At 44.9% G+C, this 17431-nt stretch overlaps 1 protein-coding gene across 1 annotated transcript in view; it reads left to right on the top strand.

Moving 5' to 3' along the window:
• CTR9 (CTR9 homolog, Paf1/RNA polymerase II complex component) overlaps positions 1-17431 on the top strand; it is an 861351-nt gene that overhangs the window by 375521 nt on the left and 468399 nt on the right. The window contains exon 14 of the mRNA XM_069623650.1: positions 7343-7528. Within this exon, the coding sequence (XP_069479751.1) occupies positions 7343-7528 (186 nt within the window). The remainder of the gene's footprint in view (positions 1-7342; positions 7529-17431) is intronic.

Below are 17431 nucleotides of genomic sequence, written 5' to 3'. Positions count from 1 at the left end.
GGCGCTCGCAGTTAAACACCAGAAGGACCTTTCCATAAAGAAATGGCGAAAAAAGATGACCGGAGTCTGTTTTTACAGAGGGGTCTTGGGCGCCATATTGAAAAACATAGCGGCACCTATTTTTTGCTACTGGTGTTCGCGGTCGGGAAAAACCATGGTAGTTTGTTATAGAACCACTGCCACCAGCCATTTCAATAGGAAAGGGTAGCTTTGGACACCTACAAGAGTGTTTAGACCGAGGGGATATTAAGTAACCCCTCCAGCACTCTATAGGAAGATAGTGTGCTGGGTCTATGCATTTAAAAAGACTAGTAAAAGCACTTTAACTCTACATTCTCTGGGAACAGAGTATTAGGTAGGTATTTAAGCCTTGGGAAGTCCAAAGGACACGCTTGTGCCATTGCAATAAAGGTGCTGTGTGACACAACAATAAAAAGATGATGCATATGTTATCTAAAACTCGATAACCAAAGAACACGAGTAAAACGCACATCAAAATACATGAGGTAGTGGGGGGGAAAAAAGGCTCACACTCTCTCCAGGGAAAAAAGTCAAGACCTCAAAATCCAGCAAAGTTGCTGGGGGTCTGTAAGGTGACGGAAATAAGTACATTTCAGAGAATTCTCCCTAACCCTTACCCCTGGTAACTTTCTTTCGATAGGATGTTCCTCCCACGTATTCCTCATCCTATGATAATGCATCTCTCCAGCTTTACTGCTTCGGAAAAATGTTTCTTTCCCAGAGTGCAATGTATGCGGTGTCATCGACACGATCGTCGTCAGCATAAATAGCGCATTCAGAGCCTTTTGGCTTCAGTTCTCTTTTTCCCTTTCCCCTTCTCAGAGGAATTAACCAGGAGTACCCAAGACCATAGGCCCACAGAAAGCGTAGAGTGTAATGCATGTAAATTCTATGGCGGGTTAGGCTGGGAGGGTTCTGTGTGTTAATTCCCTTCAACCTTGGAGACCTCCAGCTCTTTTGCTGGACTTTAGGACTTTTTAATTTTAAACCTGGAGTAAGTGAGCCCTTTTTCTCACTCTCTAATGCGTTTTGACCCAATTTGGACTATGTGTTTCCTTTGTTTTTGGAGTCTGACAAACTCCATAGGCATCTACTTTTTGTATGGTGACGCACAGGACCTTCATTGCAGTGTCACAGAGAAATCCTTTTAGATTTCTCATAAGGTTTAAATACCTTTTGTCTGTGTGAACTACTGTTCGCCAAGAATAATAAAGTGAAATTGACTTTACTCACTTTTTCTCTTAGTATGTCTAGCACACACCATTTTATGTGGAGTTCCTGTGGGGGGAGGGGGTTCTTAGTGGCCCCTTATCCTACTTACTAATGTAAAAAAAAGTATCTTACCCTCACTACTTTAAATGGCTGGTGGCAGTGGTTTCATTTTCCTACCATTGTTCTTTTCTACCGCAAGCTGAATCCTCAGCTGCAGTATAGCACCCATGGTTGACCATTTTGTCAAAATGGCCCTGTCTTTTTTCGCTATTTTCTGTTGTGAGGTCTTTCTTGGGTTTTACTCTGCGCACCAAGCCAGGTTTGAGCCCTTTGTTCATTTTTGCCTTTGGCAGGCTTCAGTATTGAAACCCGACTCTGGCTTGAGTTTTTCTGGAAGGGCAGGAAGTTGGGGAGGTTCCCGAAACTCCTCTGTATTTTTGTCTTTAGGAATGCCGGAATGCACCCAGTCCCATTGGCTGGCTGTCATTTCAGGACAGCCACCCTGCTGTGTGATTGACAGCCTAGGCTGTGCACAAATGGGAGAAACCTGCTTAAAAGGTGAGGGTTTTGGGACTACAGGCAGAGTCAGCCACTGGGAAGAACACCCAACGAAGAAACCATGAACGAAGCTGGCTGAATCCTCCTGGACCTTTGAATTGCCCGTTGAAGCCCTGATGCTGTGCGGAAACTCCCTTTTCTGATCGACAAGAGAAGCTCCGGAAGGGACTTCTTCCCTTTGGTTAGTGTGACCAACTATCCCAGAGACAAACTCCACTGGACCACCTTTCCCCGACTGGCTATACTTTGCTGCTGCAAGAACCGAGTGCCAGGGGTCGTGAAATCTGTAGTAGAGTGCAATGTCTGTGATCCAGCCATAATCTCCAGGAGTCTCCCCAGTACCGTCCAGAAGCAGGACGACCAGAGTTTGAGTCCCCTCACCAGAGTGCAGGACTCAAGGAGTGAAGGAAGCCCAACCGGTATCCAAGATCTTCAGTGGTGCTTTTTACCGTGTGCTGAAACAGCAAAGTGCCGCTGATTCGAAAAGAGTCTGTAGCTGCCGCCAAACTCCAAATTGCAGCCGCAGGAGTCCTCCAGATGCCTTCCCTCTTGTCCCCACGACTGAGTCTCAGGAACCCAGGATCTGCATCGCTGCAACACGACAGAAACCAGCTGGACCACTCTTCTTCTAACCAGAGGTACTGTTCAGACATGGGTTACTTACCTCAGGGTCTTTAGCTTTGCTCTTCTAAGTAGCTATTCTTTTGCTCTTTACCCTGCCAAGTGTAACAGCTTGTGACCCTAGAGTGATTGTCTACAAAAACTCTAACCTTGTGCAAGATCTTTATTAACTAAGAAGTGCCTCCGCACTATAGACTGTGCTCCAATTGACTTTGGCTGTCCTGGCTCTCCGCAGACGTCTAGTCCATTTACTTTGATATTTTCTGTCCCTCAGAGGTGATAACTTGGTTTTTAAACTAGTTGGGGAAAGGTTTTGTCTAGACTTCATTGGAAGCTTTAAGTATACTTGCATGCCCTGAGAACCTGTTTAACCTTTTTCCTTTCCTTTTTAACCTTTCCTTTCTACAAACCTCAGATTCTGAAAAGGGTACTAGTGATATATAAATGCCATTACTGTTCTTCTGAATGAAGTTACCTCCGGGTGTAAAAAGCATCTCTAAAGAGTATTTACTAGCTTTGTGCTGATTCTGGAAAAGTATTTTAAAGCATATTTGATTGTTACATATATTTCCCCTTTTTAAAGAATGCTTATTTAAAAACTGATGTTGGATAAATAAATAACTATGTATAACTAAAAGCTTGAGTGTAAGCGTTACTTGGCTACTTGTATTTGTGAAGTATATAGCTACTGCTCTACAGCTCACATTTACCCCTCTTGCGATAAGCCTGGCTGCTCAGTCACACTACCAGCTTGTGTAGTACAGGCCTATACCAAAAGGTGTGTTACCTAATACCAAGAGGACAAGTGTTGTGTAGTCTCCCATAGGGTTACTACATCAATTCTTGCCTAACAGAATCTAGCTGTTATTTTAACTTATCAGTCTGTTCTGATCTAACCCTAACCTTTCCCTCCTTCAATAACTCAATTCTGCAAAGGTGATACCAATATAAATGTTATACTGACCTCAACTGACTTCACCTCTGGGTGCTGGAACATGTGTAACTTATGAATGAATTACTCACCTGCTTTATTGTTCACTTTTTGAATTGAATGCTAATTTGGGATTAATGTTACAACTAATTTTTGCTTTTTAAAGAATGCTTTAAATATCTTTGTGTATAAATACATTTATTATAACTTTGTGTGTAAATGTTTACTTGGATACTTGTGTTTACTGATTTCATTGTACAGCTCTAGAGCTCACATTACCCCTCTTGAGATAAGCCTGGCTGCTAAACCATTACCAACTTGTGTAGTACAGGCCTATATTATAAGGTGGGCTACCTAATAGCAAGAGACGCATCTTGTGTAGTCCCACACCAGTTGTACTGCACTAATTCTTACCTAACACAAGGTTAGCAAGAGAAAGTAAAACGGGAGCCCAAAAGGGCAACCCTGTGACAATAAAAGGCATGGCCCAAAAAGGTGTCTGAGGATTAAATTAAAAGGACACTATGGAGAGTCTTAAAAATGACACCCGTTGTTAGGGAGAATTCTCAGAAATGTGCTAATTCCCTTCTACCTTAGAGACCACCAGCTCTTTTTTTCTGGATTTTAGGAATATTTATCTCTCATGTAATTTTAATGTGATTTATTCTGTTTCTTTTGACTTTGAGTCTGACAACCTCCATGGGCATCATCTTTACATTGTGACACACAGCACCTTCAGTGCAGTGACACAGGGAAGTCTTAGATTTCCAAAAGGTTTAAATACCTTCTCTTGGATAAACTACTGTTTCCAAGAGCAGTGAAGTGAAATTGACTTTACCTACATTTTGTAACTTTCTAGACCTACCACACACTATCTTACCATAGGGTGCTGGAGGGGTTACTTAGTACCTTTCTATGTCTAGTTTCTCATGTAACAATTTTATGTTACCCTTTCTACTATTAATGGCTAGTGGCAGTGGTTTACTTTTTACTACCATTGTGTGTTTCTACCGCGGGCTGCAACTGCAGCCTTGGTAAAGCACCCATGGGTGTCCATTTTGTCAAAATGGCCCCAGTCTTCTTTTTATGCCATTTTCTGTTGGAAAGGACCTTCAGATTTACTCTGCGCGCCAAACCAGGTTTGGTCCCTTTGTTCATTTTGTATTTGGCAGGATTCACGAGTGAAGTCCGCCTCTTGCTCTAGTATGTCTGGCAGGAGCAGGAAGTGAGGGAGGTGCCTGAAACTGTGTGCTTAATCCCCTTGGTTACAGGAATGCACCCAAAGGTGATTGGCCGGTTAGCTGTGCGGCAAGGATAGCCGCCCTGCTGTGAGATCGACAGCTAGGCTGGAATGAATGGGAGAAACCTGCATAAAAGACAAGGCTTTTTGGCTTGGAAGGCAGTCGACCACTGGACGAAGGAATTTGAGAAGAACTTGGAAGAGAAGCCTGCTGCAACTCCTGTACTGTTGGTTTGCCCAGTGAAGCCCTGCTGCTCTGCTGGAGCTCCTAATTCGCCTCGACTAGAGAAGCCCTGCAAGGACGACTTCTCCCTTTTTGAGTTGGTGGGACCAATCAATTCCAAAGTAAGCTCATCTGGACATCCTCTTGAAGCTGGTTGTATTGCCATTGCTGCTGCTGCTGGAACCGAAGTGCCAGGGAGAGGAACACCAGATTGTGTGCGTTGCTTTTAAGTCGGACCCTAGTGCTAGGAAGATCATCCGGACTTCCCAGTTGCAGGACTGACCAAGCCTGAACCACCTCAGCAGAGTGATGACCCCAGAAGCAAGGAAAGTCTGAAGTGGTATCCGAGAACCACAGTGTTGCTATTTGCTGTCAGACGCGAGGAGCTGAAATACCCAAGGACCACTAAATTGAAGTTTGCCCATTGCTGAAGTTGACCGTCCCATTGCAGAGCATGAGCCCCGAAACGTCCTCCCTCTTGTCTCACGATGGAGGCTCAGGAACAGGATCTGCAGAGCTGTTCAGGAACAGAAGCCAGCTGGAACCACTTCTTCTAATCAGAGGTACTGTAAAGTCTAAGAACTTACCTCTTGTGTAGCCTTACTTGCTCTCAGTTGAGACATGCCTTGCTTACCTTGCCGAGTTGCTGAAACTTTGCCCCTCACAAGACTCCCAGTTTGTGGCCCTTTAAGTGTTCTATTTTCTACAAACCTTTCTAAAAACACTGCAAAGATCATCTCCAGCCCCCTTGACATTGTACAATTAACATTGTCGGTCCCGGCTACATGAGAGAATCCTCTTTACCTTTGACTCTGTGATTTATCCTTTCCCCAGGAAAGGGTTAAACGTATTTGCCATTGGAAGGTTTCCTCAAAAGTACTTTCCTGATTGTGGGTTATTTGTTAACCTTTGTTTTATTCCTCTATTCCATCTTTTTCACCAAACTCAGTATTGCTCTAAATGTACTAGTGATAAATCAATGTCCACAGTGTCCTAGCTATTTAAGCCACCTGAGGGTGCAGGAAGTGTGTGCGCCATCCCCAATGGGTAGCATCTAATTGAGAAAAAACAGTGTGTGTTTTTAAGTATATTTGAATTTTTACATATATTGCTCCCTTCTGATAAAGGCTTTATAACTGACTGTGAAATAAATGAATCATTGTTTTATCAAGAAACCTTGAGTATAGGTGTTCATTTTTATAATTGCTACTGTGAAACTCTGTCACATTACTGCCCCCATTGACCACTCTTGAGGTAAGCATGGCTGCTCAACCACACTACCAACCTGTGTAGTTCAGACTTATACCAAAGGTTGGTTCCCTATTGCCAGGGGGTCAAGGTTGTTGTAGGTGCACCCTTACATCTAGACTGTGTTAAAGATTGAATTTAGAAAGTGTGCCCAAAATCATGAGTCTGGCCTAATTAGAAATTGCGCCCTAATAGCATAACTGTGTTGAATCTTACATCTAGATTGCATAAGAATTCTGAATTTAGATAGTGTGCCCAAAATCATAGTCTGCCCTAATAGCATCACTGTGTTGAATCTCGCATCTTGAATTTAGAAAGTGCTCCTGAAATCATTGAATGTGCCCTATTAGCGTCAGTGTTGAAGCTTGCATCTAGATTGTGTAAAATCCATCCTGTTGCTACATATATATGTATGTCGCTATGTACGTCCCCACTGTCCTGCTCACGGGCCTGGTCTCAGGCGCTTATACTGATATTCACTGTATCACACCACTACGCTTACTCTCTTCTATACACCATCATTCAACTAGAACACAGCTATACCCCTGATAATTCGGCCTAGCTTTTCACATACGAACACAACCTCATGATCACCTCACCAGCCTAATAAAACACTGCTAGCTGATGCACATTCCAGGCTAGCATAGGCGTTCCTCAGGCCTAACGCAGCCAAAACCCAGTCTAGGTGTCCACCCACCATACACATCCAACTGATTTCCTTAACAGCACACCTATCGCTAAGAAGCAGCAATCATCCAACAACTACACCCGCTGCACACATACCTAGTGCACCCACGCACCATACAACACTCTCTCTCTACTGACTTGAACTATGGTTCCCAAGGGTGCTCAACCTACCAGCGCTTTGAGCTCATACCAATGATATATAGGCACTATATAAATGCCAAGTAACATAACATAGAATCTTGCTTAACACCCATAAAAAGCGTAAAAGGATCTGAGTGTGTGGAAAAAGGTTCCCACTCACTGAGGTATAGGGAAAAATTATTTACCAGCCCATCAAAAAGTTCTGGGGTTCTCACAAGTGAGGGAGATTTAGCATTAAACTTAAAATCTTACCTAACGAGCATTATTTCAGCCCATTGGGTAAGCCACAGTTTCCTTGGCATATTGAGCACAGATCCACACAGGGATACCTTTTTGCAATGGAGTTTGTGTGTTACTTTAACACTATTATGAAATGTCTTTGAATTGATTAAAAAGAAAATGACTTTTGTACCACTGAATTATTAACTGCGTTTTCACTCTTATCCTGCGTTTATTTCAGGATCATCCAGATGCTTGGTCATTGATTGGCAACCTTCATTTGGCCAAACAAGAATGGGGTCCAGGGCAGAAGAAGTTTGAACGAATATTGAAACAGCCATCCACACAGAATGACACTTATTCCATGCTTGCCCTTGGCAATGTGTGGTTACAGACTTTGCATCAGCCCAGCAGAGACCGGGACAAGGTAATGACTGCAACTCACCGAACTGCATGACTGCTAGTTTTGCATGGTCTGGCAACTTGTGTAATATACATTGCTACTGCGCTGTGAAGGGAGTTCTAGACCCAAGTATGACTGTTTGACTTGAGATGGATTCTTGATGGGGTAATGATGCTGTAGATTTCCGTGTGTTTCAGTGGACTGATTTTTTTTTTAGAGATTCTTGGCCATGATGCTCAAGTACCTTATGGTTTACTTTAAAATCCTTTGCAATTTAAGTGTAAAATGTTTCCTTTGAAGATGATCATTGAGGGAGAATACGGGTAAATGATACGTTTCATTTAAATAAAAAAAAAACAGCCTGAAAATGCTTGAAACAAATTACTTCACACACACACACACCCACCACACCCACCCACACCCCATGCCCAGGGAAGGGGGAGTCCTAGGGACTCAGGCTCCCCTTTTAACTTTTTCTGGGCTAACCTTGAGGGAACTACAGTTCCCAAGGGTACTAGTGATCTTTGGATCCCTTTTACATTTTTATTAAGTGAGACCAGCAACCTCCCCCGGCCCATCCCCCTCCCCGACCATATGTGGAGTGCTGGGGAGATACTGAGTATCCCCTTTCTCATTTTAAATGTAACATTTATGTTACAAGGTCAAACTTGCCTTCAATGGCTGGTGACAGTGATACCATTGATTAATTTGGTGCACCTTTACAACAGGTGGCTTGCACAGCCCGGTAAAGGCACTAATGGGTGCTTATTTTACCAAGATGGCCCCTGTCTTATTTTTTAGCCATTTTAGTGTTTTGTCCTTTCTTGTTCCTTCCTCCGAGTGTCGGTGAAGGCAGGAAGCGGGGGAGTAGTCCAAAGCTCTGCAGAACTTCGTCTTCCAGCCTGAGTGTGAGATTCCAGTTCAAACTGGAAGGCTGGCTGTCCTGAAAGGATTGCCAACCCCCTAAGGTTGAATGTTGCAAGGCTGTTGGATTGGCTGGGTCCCTGCATAAGAGTTCGATCCTGGAAGCAGAAGAGGTAGTCGACCACTGGAAACAAAACCGAAGAGGAAGATGAAGAATTTGCGTCTGAAACGATTTCCAGCTACCAGAGAGCCTGCTGTGTAACCGGAGCCTGCTGTAGCCCTTCCTTCCAATCGACCTGGGGACTCTGAAAACAACGACCCTGACCCAGGTGAGACCCACTAGACTCCAGAAGACCTGCATTTTGAGCCATCCCATGCTGTGCTGTGACCGTGCGGGGCTGCAATACCCCAATACCTTGGGACCTCGAGCCATTATACGGTGCAGTCTTCCGAATCGCGCTAAAGCTTCGTGGGCACCCTGCTGGATCTCCAGAGACACAAATTCAGACCGAAGTCCCCTCACCAGAGTGCTGGACCTTGCAAACAACGAGAATCCGACCGGCGATATTCTGTTGTCTTCTGTGCTCCTGAAAAAGGTGCCAAATCCAAAGAACCGCATCCAGTCGCGAGGAAAACCTTGCCTAGAGCCTTCCCCCTTATCCTTGCTGCAAAAGACCTTAGTGTCCTATCTTCTTACTGAAGGAATTCCACAAGCAGGATTTTGGCTGCAGATCCTAGAGTCCTCCTGTGCAAAATCTTCTGTGTGGAGGTACTGTGCTGGTATTTTACCTACCTTAAGCCTTTGTGATTTCTGTATAGATTTGGGGTGTTTTCTCTGATTCGGAGGCCACTTGTCCAGTTCACCCAGGCCCCTGCGGAATCCTCCTAGGGTGTCTTCTCTGAAGCCCCTGGACTCTCAACTAACTCTAAAAGTAAAGTACTTGCTCAAATAGTCTTCCTTAGGAACTCTGACCTTTGCTACTTAAGAACCTATCCTGACCTGCTTGTTGGACACTAGATCCTAGTGATCCCCCTGCTTCTGCCACTGAGAACACTCATGCTCCAAGAATAAGGCAAAACTTCCAAGGATTGCGCCTTTGCCTAGAAAAGTGAATAAGTGTTTAAAAGTTACTAACTTGCAAAATAAGTTGGTTGGTAACTGTAACTCTGAGTGACAGTTAGAAAAGTTCTTACTTAAGTTGAATGTGTTGCACTATTCTGAAAAGTGTGTATATATAAGGTTAAGTTACTCACCTGTAAATTGGCTGTGCCTCTTCCCCCAAAGCAATGCTGTTGGTTTCACTTAATTATTCCTGTTAGGATAAATGTATGGTGTCACCAACTGGGTATTGCTTCCCCTACTTGCTGTTAGCCTGTCCAGAATGAGTTTGCATTAGTTTTTACCTACCTAGAATAACTTTGAGTCATTCATAAAGTGCATAAAGTGTAACACTGGATTTTGCTTTCCCTGGTCTGCTGTAGACGGACACAAAAAGCGTCTTCGGTTTATACCTGCCTTTTAAGTTGCTTATAGCTCCTGTAAAAAATGTATAGGTTTTACTTGCGTATATCTGTGTTATCCTAAAATAAGTTATAGCTTCCCTTAGTCTGTGAACTGAAAAGCAACTGTACTTGAATATTACACCCCACGAGAATAACTGTTATCCTGAATCAGAGTTATAGGTTTTTACTAGTCCAGAATTAAGTATTTCACTATTCTGAAAAGTGTATTGTCCAGTTGATAATACTATGCAATGTATTTGCTGAGCGTCACAGTACAACTGATAGGGTCTACTACCCTGGTATTACTGAAAGTAATCTAAAACTATTGATTTTGACTTCCCTATAACTCCTGTTAGGCGTTCCAAATAAGGTTATATTCTTTGGTCTTTGCACCTTCAAGCATAGTGTTGTTTTTTTAAATTGTGGTTATACAATGTGATGGTACTTATTTCCCCCAAGATTTATCTTGGCCCACTTGTATTTAAATAAAGCATTTATTTGTACAATACATAGTGTTTTGGTGCTTCTTTGGACCATTTGTTTTACAATTTCATTTGTACTGATTCTACAGTCCTCTCTCCCTCCAAAGATAAGCCTGAGTGCTCTGTCTACGAACCAAGAACTCAGGTTGTACAACCTTATACTAAGAGTGGAGTCTTTATACAGTCTCAGTTGAATGGTTTTACGAATGCCTTAGGGACTTCAGAAAAACGGTCCCAACACAGAGTGTTAAATGTTACTTAAACCCGGTCATCAGGTTCTGTTAGGGAGATGTATAATTTGTATGCTTCATCTCCTCTTAGTGAGACCCCCAAGCACTTTTTGCTGGACTTCTTGTTGGGTAAGGATTATTGCAGTCTAACTGTTGATGACTACATATGCTTGGTATTAGGTAACCCACCTTTTAATATAGGCATGTACTACACAAGTTGGTAGTGTGACTGGGCAGCCAGGCCTATTTTAAGAGGGGTAATGTGAGCTGTAGAGCTGTACAAATGAAATCAGTAAGTACAAGTAGCCAAGTACCACTTGCACACAGTTAGATATAATTATTTATTTAGAATATGCACAGGTTTAACCCCTTAACTGCCAATGGTTTCCCCCCCCCAACTTCCCCCAAAGGACAAGCCCTTTTTTGGTGATTTTGGTATGTCGCCATTCAATCCCATGTAACTTTGATGTTACATGTGATATATCAGCGATATTTGGTCCCCTTTCTTCCCACATGTAGGCGGTCATAACCCCACCAAGGAATTGTAGTTTGCTGTCTGGGGGTGAGAGAAAATAACCAAAAGGGGAGCAAATGTGTTTTTTTTCAGAAAATGCCAATAAAATGTACAAAGAAGCCTGTGGTTCTTTTCCTTGTAAGAGCTAGGAGCAAATGGTTTGCTGTTCTGAATTCTCCATTTTCTAGGCTTTCAAGAACAGGTTGAGGGGAAACCAAAACAACATATTTGTATACGGTTGCAATCTGTTTCGTGAGAGGTAGGTGATTTTGCCCTTTTTTCCAATAGGACATGCGTGGGCGGAATGGAAGAGGAGGGTAGGAAAGCTGAATGGCAAGACGGAAAGGCATAAGTTTCTGTAAAGTAAAGAAAATTCCAAGTTTAGGAAAGGGTGATTTGGGCAGGTCGGGCAACAACTATGTAGGGAAAATTCCCATAGTTTGGGGAAAATTTGGAAAAATTACAGATACAAAATGTATGTGCTGGACATGGTTGGACCTGTAAGGTAATGGCTTCTGCGAGTACGAGAGAAAAGCAATGGCCCGCTACGTTCCGTTCCCCCCCCCCCCGACACCAGTTAGATCACCACACATTTTTTGTAATGTTTCACTAAGCATGCAACACCACAAGGCAAAAACGGAGCCATGGTACACATGATTTTTATGCAGATGGCCTAAACAGGAACAAATGTGGTGAGGAAAGGCAAGCATACATTTGTTTAAAGAGCACAGGCAGACCCTTTTGAAGGGTAGGTGACTTGTGCAGGTTACAAAAGCGTATAGTGGCTAAAGCAGTGACTAAATGTAAGTCATATTTGGGAAATGAAAGGGTTGTGTAACAAAGTGCAGCAGCAAATGTATGAAAACGTTATGAAATCAAAGAGAAAACGAATGTCCAACCTTCCCACAGGTGTCCCGATGAAAACGGCACCTCACATGTGTTGGTGCACCTACCTCGGTGCAAAGTGAAAAGGCTAAACTCGGCAGAACAGATTTTACAGGAATTTGCTCTTGTGGACAACATGCAGATTTGGGTATAGGGTGTCACAGCCACCAAGGATAACTGCGAACTCCATGCATTTACGAAAGGAAGACGCCTGTGGGAATCCACAGAGGTCGGACTTGTGCGAATTGCCCAGAATGTATTACCCACAAGCCCCATCACATTTTGAAATTTGGTGAAAAAAACACAATTTTCAGACATTTCCCACTGCCAAACCACCGAAACAGTCCACCAACAACACATGTCCTACCTTCCCGCGTTCCTGCCGGTGTCCCGACGAAAATGGTACATCACTACATCACATGTGTGGGTGCACCTCCCTGGGCAGAAAGTGTGTCGACCATCCACAAGTCCAATGGCAGACCCAGGGAGCCCCGGCAGGGTCCGCGTCCGTTGCAGAGGGAAAGGCTGTAATGCTGCCTAGCCAGAGCTCCAGGATGGTCGGGGTTGATTGCCTTGGTGGGTTGGCCCGTCCACAAGTCCAGCTGCGGTTTCAGGGACCCTCAGCAGGTTCCCCGTCCTTTCCCGGAGGAAGGTGTAATGCAACCGAGCCAGAACTAAGGATGGTCAGGGGTTATGTCCCAGGCCTTGGGCACCCGTCTACCATGTGGGTCGACCATCCCAAATCCCAGCCTGGATCTCTGGGGAAGAATGGGGACCCTGCCGGGGCTACCCGCAACTGCTGCAGGACTTGGGGACGATCGACCCACATGGGAGACTAGCGTCCAAGGCCAGGGACATCACCCAAAGCCATCCTGGTACTCTGGCTGGCCTGCGTTACAGCTTCTCCTCCTTGCGGGAAAGGACGGGAAATGTGCTGGGGCTCCCTATCCCTGGAACCGCTGTAGGGCTTGGGGGCGGTCAAACCACATGGGAGATAGCCGTCCAAGGCCAGGGACATCACCCCCGACCATCCTGGAGCGTCGGCTAGGCTGCGATACAGAATTGACCTCTGAGGAGAAAAGGGGACCCTGCCGGTGTTCCCTGGAGCTGCCGCTGTGCTTGGGGACGTTACACACACACACACATGGGAAACGGATGCCCAAGGTCAGGGACATAACCTCCAACCGTCCTGGAATTCTGGCAGGGCTGTTACAGCTTTTCCCTTCTGGAGGTATTGGCACAATGCCGGGGCTCCCTGGTGGGGAAGATCTATAACACAGGCCAGCAAGATAATGTCCCCGGCCTTGGTAATCTGTTTCTCATGTGGGTGTACCGTCCCCAAGCACAGCAGAGGTTCCAGGGAGCCCTGGCAGGGCCCCCCAACCTTTCCCAGAGGGAGAAGCTGTAATGCAGGCTAGCCAGAGCTCCAGGGTGGTAGGATGTCACATCCCTGGCCTTGGGCAGGTGACTCCCATGTAGGATGACCATGCCCAAGTGCAGCAGCAGTGCCAGAGAGCCCTGGCAGGGTCCCCGACCTTTCCCGGAGGGAGAAGCTGTAACGCAGGCCAGCCAGAGTACCAGGTTCATGTCCCTGGCATTGGGCACCCGTCTCCCATATGGGTTGACCATCCCCAAGTGCATCAGCAGTCCTAGGGAGCCCCCTCCCTTTCTGCAGTTAAATTCGGTAATGCAGCCCAGCCAGAGTTCCAGGATGTTCTGGGGTGTTGTCCCTGTCCTTGGGCACCCATCTCCCATTTGGGTCGACCATCCCCAAGCTCAGCCTGGAGCTCTGAATGGGCTGCGTTACAGCCTTTCCCTCCAGGGAACAATGGGGTTCCTGACAGACCCAGTGGACTTGGGGATGGTCTACCCACATGGCATGTTAATGTTAATATAAAAGGACATTTGTACCGTGCACTATCACCACCGGAGTGGTCCCATGGCGCACTGGCGGCTATGAAAGAGGAAGGGAGGGTGAGTTAGTGGGAGAAAGCAGGAAAAGTGCAAGAGAGCAGTGATGTGCTGTTGGCGGCCTCAGCCTGGTGGGTCCGTTGGCTGGGCCTGGGGTGTTTGCAGCCGGTAGTCGTCGTGCACTGTTGTGGAAGTCTGCGTTTTTGTTTTGTTGTTACAATGTAGTGAAGTTTGTGTGGTTTGTTGTGCTGTAGGTTTGTGGTTGTGTTTTGGTTTGGCGTTTGAGAGGTGTGTGTAGAGGGGGGGACATTGTTAGTGGAATTGGTTAGTTGGCATCTCTATCCTGAATTGAGACCCTGGGATTGTGTCGTCTCTCCTGATGTGTATCTGACTTGATCTGGGCCCATCTTGCATTGAAGGTCCCTTTCACATCTGTCCCCTACCTCCACCAGCCTCCCTCACAACCCCACCTGTCCTCCCTTCCTACTCCTGTGGCCAGTGCACCTGCCAATGTCCACCACTCAGCTAGTGTGGTGATTGTCAGTATCTCGACAATTCAATTGACACTTTGGTACCTGGTGGCAACTAAGTGGGGGGTGAGGTTGTTGGTGGGATTGTCTGGGGTAGTTGACGCTGTCTCCATGGGTGTCACCTGTGTTTCAGCCTATCTGGTGTCATCCGTCCCGGTACTGTGGGAGCTTCCCTGTCGGTTCTGGGGCTGTCGGTGTCCTTTCCAGTTTAGTCATCCTTTTTCTGTTTCGGTTTTCAATTTGAGACTGTGGTCTTGAAGAGCCATGTTTTTAGTAATTTTCTGAATTTGTGGTGATCTTCGGTGTTTCTTATCTCTTTTGGGATATTGTTCCAGGTTTTTGCGGTTAAGTGGTAGGAGGAGGTGCCTCCAAGTTTTTTCTTAAGGTATGGTTTTAGTTCCAGGCAGATTTTGTTGCTGGATCGGAGGGGCCTCTTTGGTTTGTAGACTGTTAATTTCTTTTGAAGGCATTCTGCTCCTTATCCACTGACTGCCCTGTGCGTTATGCACATGGTTTTGAAGGTGATGCAATGTTTTACTGGGAGCCAGTGTAGTGTTTTTAGGGCAGGAGTGATGCGGTCTCTTCTGGATAGTTTAAGGAGTAGTCTGGCTGCCGCATTTTGGATTTGTTGTAGTTTCATCAGGAGATATTCTGGTATTCCGTGGTAGAGGCTGTTTGCATAGTCTCTTCTTGACGTGATGAGGGTGACGATAGTGAGTCTTTTGTGTGTGAGGGAGAGGAAAGGTAGGATGATTCTTGCCGTGTGGAGGAGGAAAAAACATTTCTTCACTGTTGCGTTTATTTGTGGTTCTAAGGTTAGGGTGTTGTCCATCAGGACTCCCAAATTCTTTACTACCTTAGATGGTGTTGGAGCGGTTCCCATTTCCTTTGGCCATGGTCTTTGGATATGATCATGATTTTGGTCTTTCCTGGGTTGATTTTCAAGTTGTTGGCATTCATCCAGTGGAAGACTTCTTTCAGACAGTCGATTAGAGTTGTGATCCGCTTCGGTGTCTTTCATTTTATAGATTATTTGAATGTCATCTGCGTAGATGTAGCAAGTAATGTATTTTTTGAAGATTCTGATGACCGGAGTCTGGTAGATGTTGAAATATAGTGGCGATAGTGATGATCCTTGTGGCACTCTAGTCGTTAACTTGTGGGGTGGATTTGAAGGGTGTAATCCATACGGTTTCTGTTCTGTCTGCTAGGAATTTAGTCCAGAGTAGTGCTGCCTGTTATGCCTATGTCTTCTAGTCTTTTGGTCAGGGTGTCATGGCCAACTGTGTCAGAGGCTGCGGAGAGGTCAAGCAGAATAAGGGCTGAGGTTGTGTTTGAGTCTGCGTTAGTTTTAAGGTCGTCCCAGATGGAAAGTAGTGCTGTTTCCGTTCCTCTTGCTGGTCTGAAACCGACTTGAGCTTGGTCTAGCACGTGGTGTTTTTCTACATGTTCTTGGGTACGTTTATATACGTAGGTTTCCATGAGTTTTGCCGGGTAGGTAATGTTTGAGATTGGCCCGTAGTTGGAGAGGTCTTCTATTTAGCCACTTGTGTTTTTTAGAAGTCGCTTGATATAGGCTGATTTGAAGATCCTCGGCACAGTCCCTGTTGCTAGTGATAGATTTAGAAGGTTTCTGTAGTATTCTGCTGGCGTTCCTTGTGCGAGGATTGATTTGTAGATGTCCGGGGGACAGGGATCCATGGGTGATCCAGCTTTCTTGCTGCATTTTACCAGCATTGCGAATGCCTCTGCTCATATTTCAGGAAAGTTTTTGAGTTTGTGCTTTGGTTCTGTGTTAAGTTTGTTTGGTTGTATGTTGTGATTGGTTGGTCTCTTTTGTATGGTTTGTCAGATGTCATTGATTTTTTTTTTCTTGAAATGGTCTGCCAGGTCATTGCAAAATTTCTCTGAGGGGGTTGGGGTGTTATCGCAGCCTGGTGGGTTTCTCATCTCTTTAACAATGTTAAACATTTATTTTTGTGTGCATTGGAGATTGTCATCATAATGCCTTCTCTTCGCCTTTTGAATTTCCTTCTTGTATGCATGGATTTGTTTTTGGAACATTTTTTTATTTTTTATTTTTTTATTTTATTTTGGGTTGTATTCTTTCCTCCATTCAAGTTCCATCTTTTTGTTTTCCTTTTTCATGGTGTTTAATAGTGGGGTGAACCATTTTGCCATTGGTCTTTTTTTTGATGGGGTGAATGTTTTTTTTCTGGGGTGATCTTATCTATTGTGTCTGCAATCCATTTGTGTAGTAGTCTAGGTCAGTTAGCTCTAGTTCTGTAGTTGAGGGTTTGGTTAATTCCGGTTGTTTGAATAGGTTACTTTCTTTGACGTGTTTCTAGTTTTTTTTGTGGTGGTTGCGAGTTTAGGAGGTTGGATGCATACTTGGGTTGGCATGGTGATCATAAATGGGATGAGGTGGTCGCTCCACAGTATTTGTATCAGAGGTGCCGTGGTGATGAGTTTTTCTTTTGCAAAAATTGCGTCGAGGGTTTGTCCTGCCGAGTGGGTTGCCCCTTTGACTGACTAGTTGTCGTAGTTTCATGGTAGCGAGTTGTTCAGTCAGTGAGTTATGGGAGTTGGCGTGACTATCTTCAAACCAGATGTTGAAGTCCCCCAGGATGATTAGGTGTTCGTGGTTGATGGCTAAGTTGGTGATGGCTTCTATGAAGTTGTCGACGAAGGTTGCATCATGTCGGTGGTCTGTACACCAGGATGAATGTGATGTTGGTTTTTGGACTCATTGTTTGGTGTATTACCATGGTTTCGCAGTTGAGGATGTTGAGTGGTTCATCCGTTTTAACTTCAGGTGTTCTTTGAATGCTATTGCGATGCCTCCTCCTTTTTTGTTGTTCCTGTTTATTTGAAGGCATTTGAAGTCGGTTGGAAGGCAGCTTTGGAGTGTGATATTGTAGTTGTCGTCCGCCCATGTTTCTGTGATGAACAGGAAGTCAATGCCGTTGTCATCGAGTAGGTCGAAGATCTGAGTGTTTTGACATGGA

The sequence above is a fragment of the Ambystoma mexicanum genome, chromosome 11 (assembly GCF_040938575.1).
Source record: "Ambystoma mexicanum isolate Mex_15411 chromosome 11, UKY_AmexF1_1, whole genome shotgun sequence".
Classification (NCBI taxonomy): domain Eukaryota; kingdom Metazoa; phylum Chordata; class Amphibia; order Caudata; family Ambystomatidae; genus Ambystoma; species Ambystoma mexicanum.
This window is presented reverse-complemented; position numbering and strand designations above follow the sequence as displayed.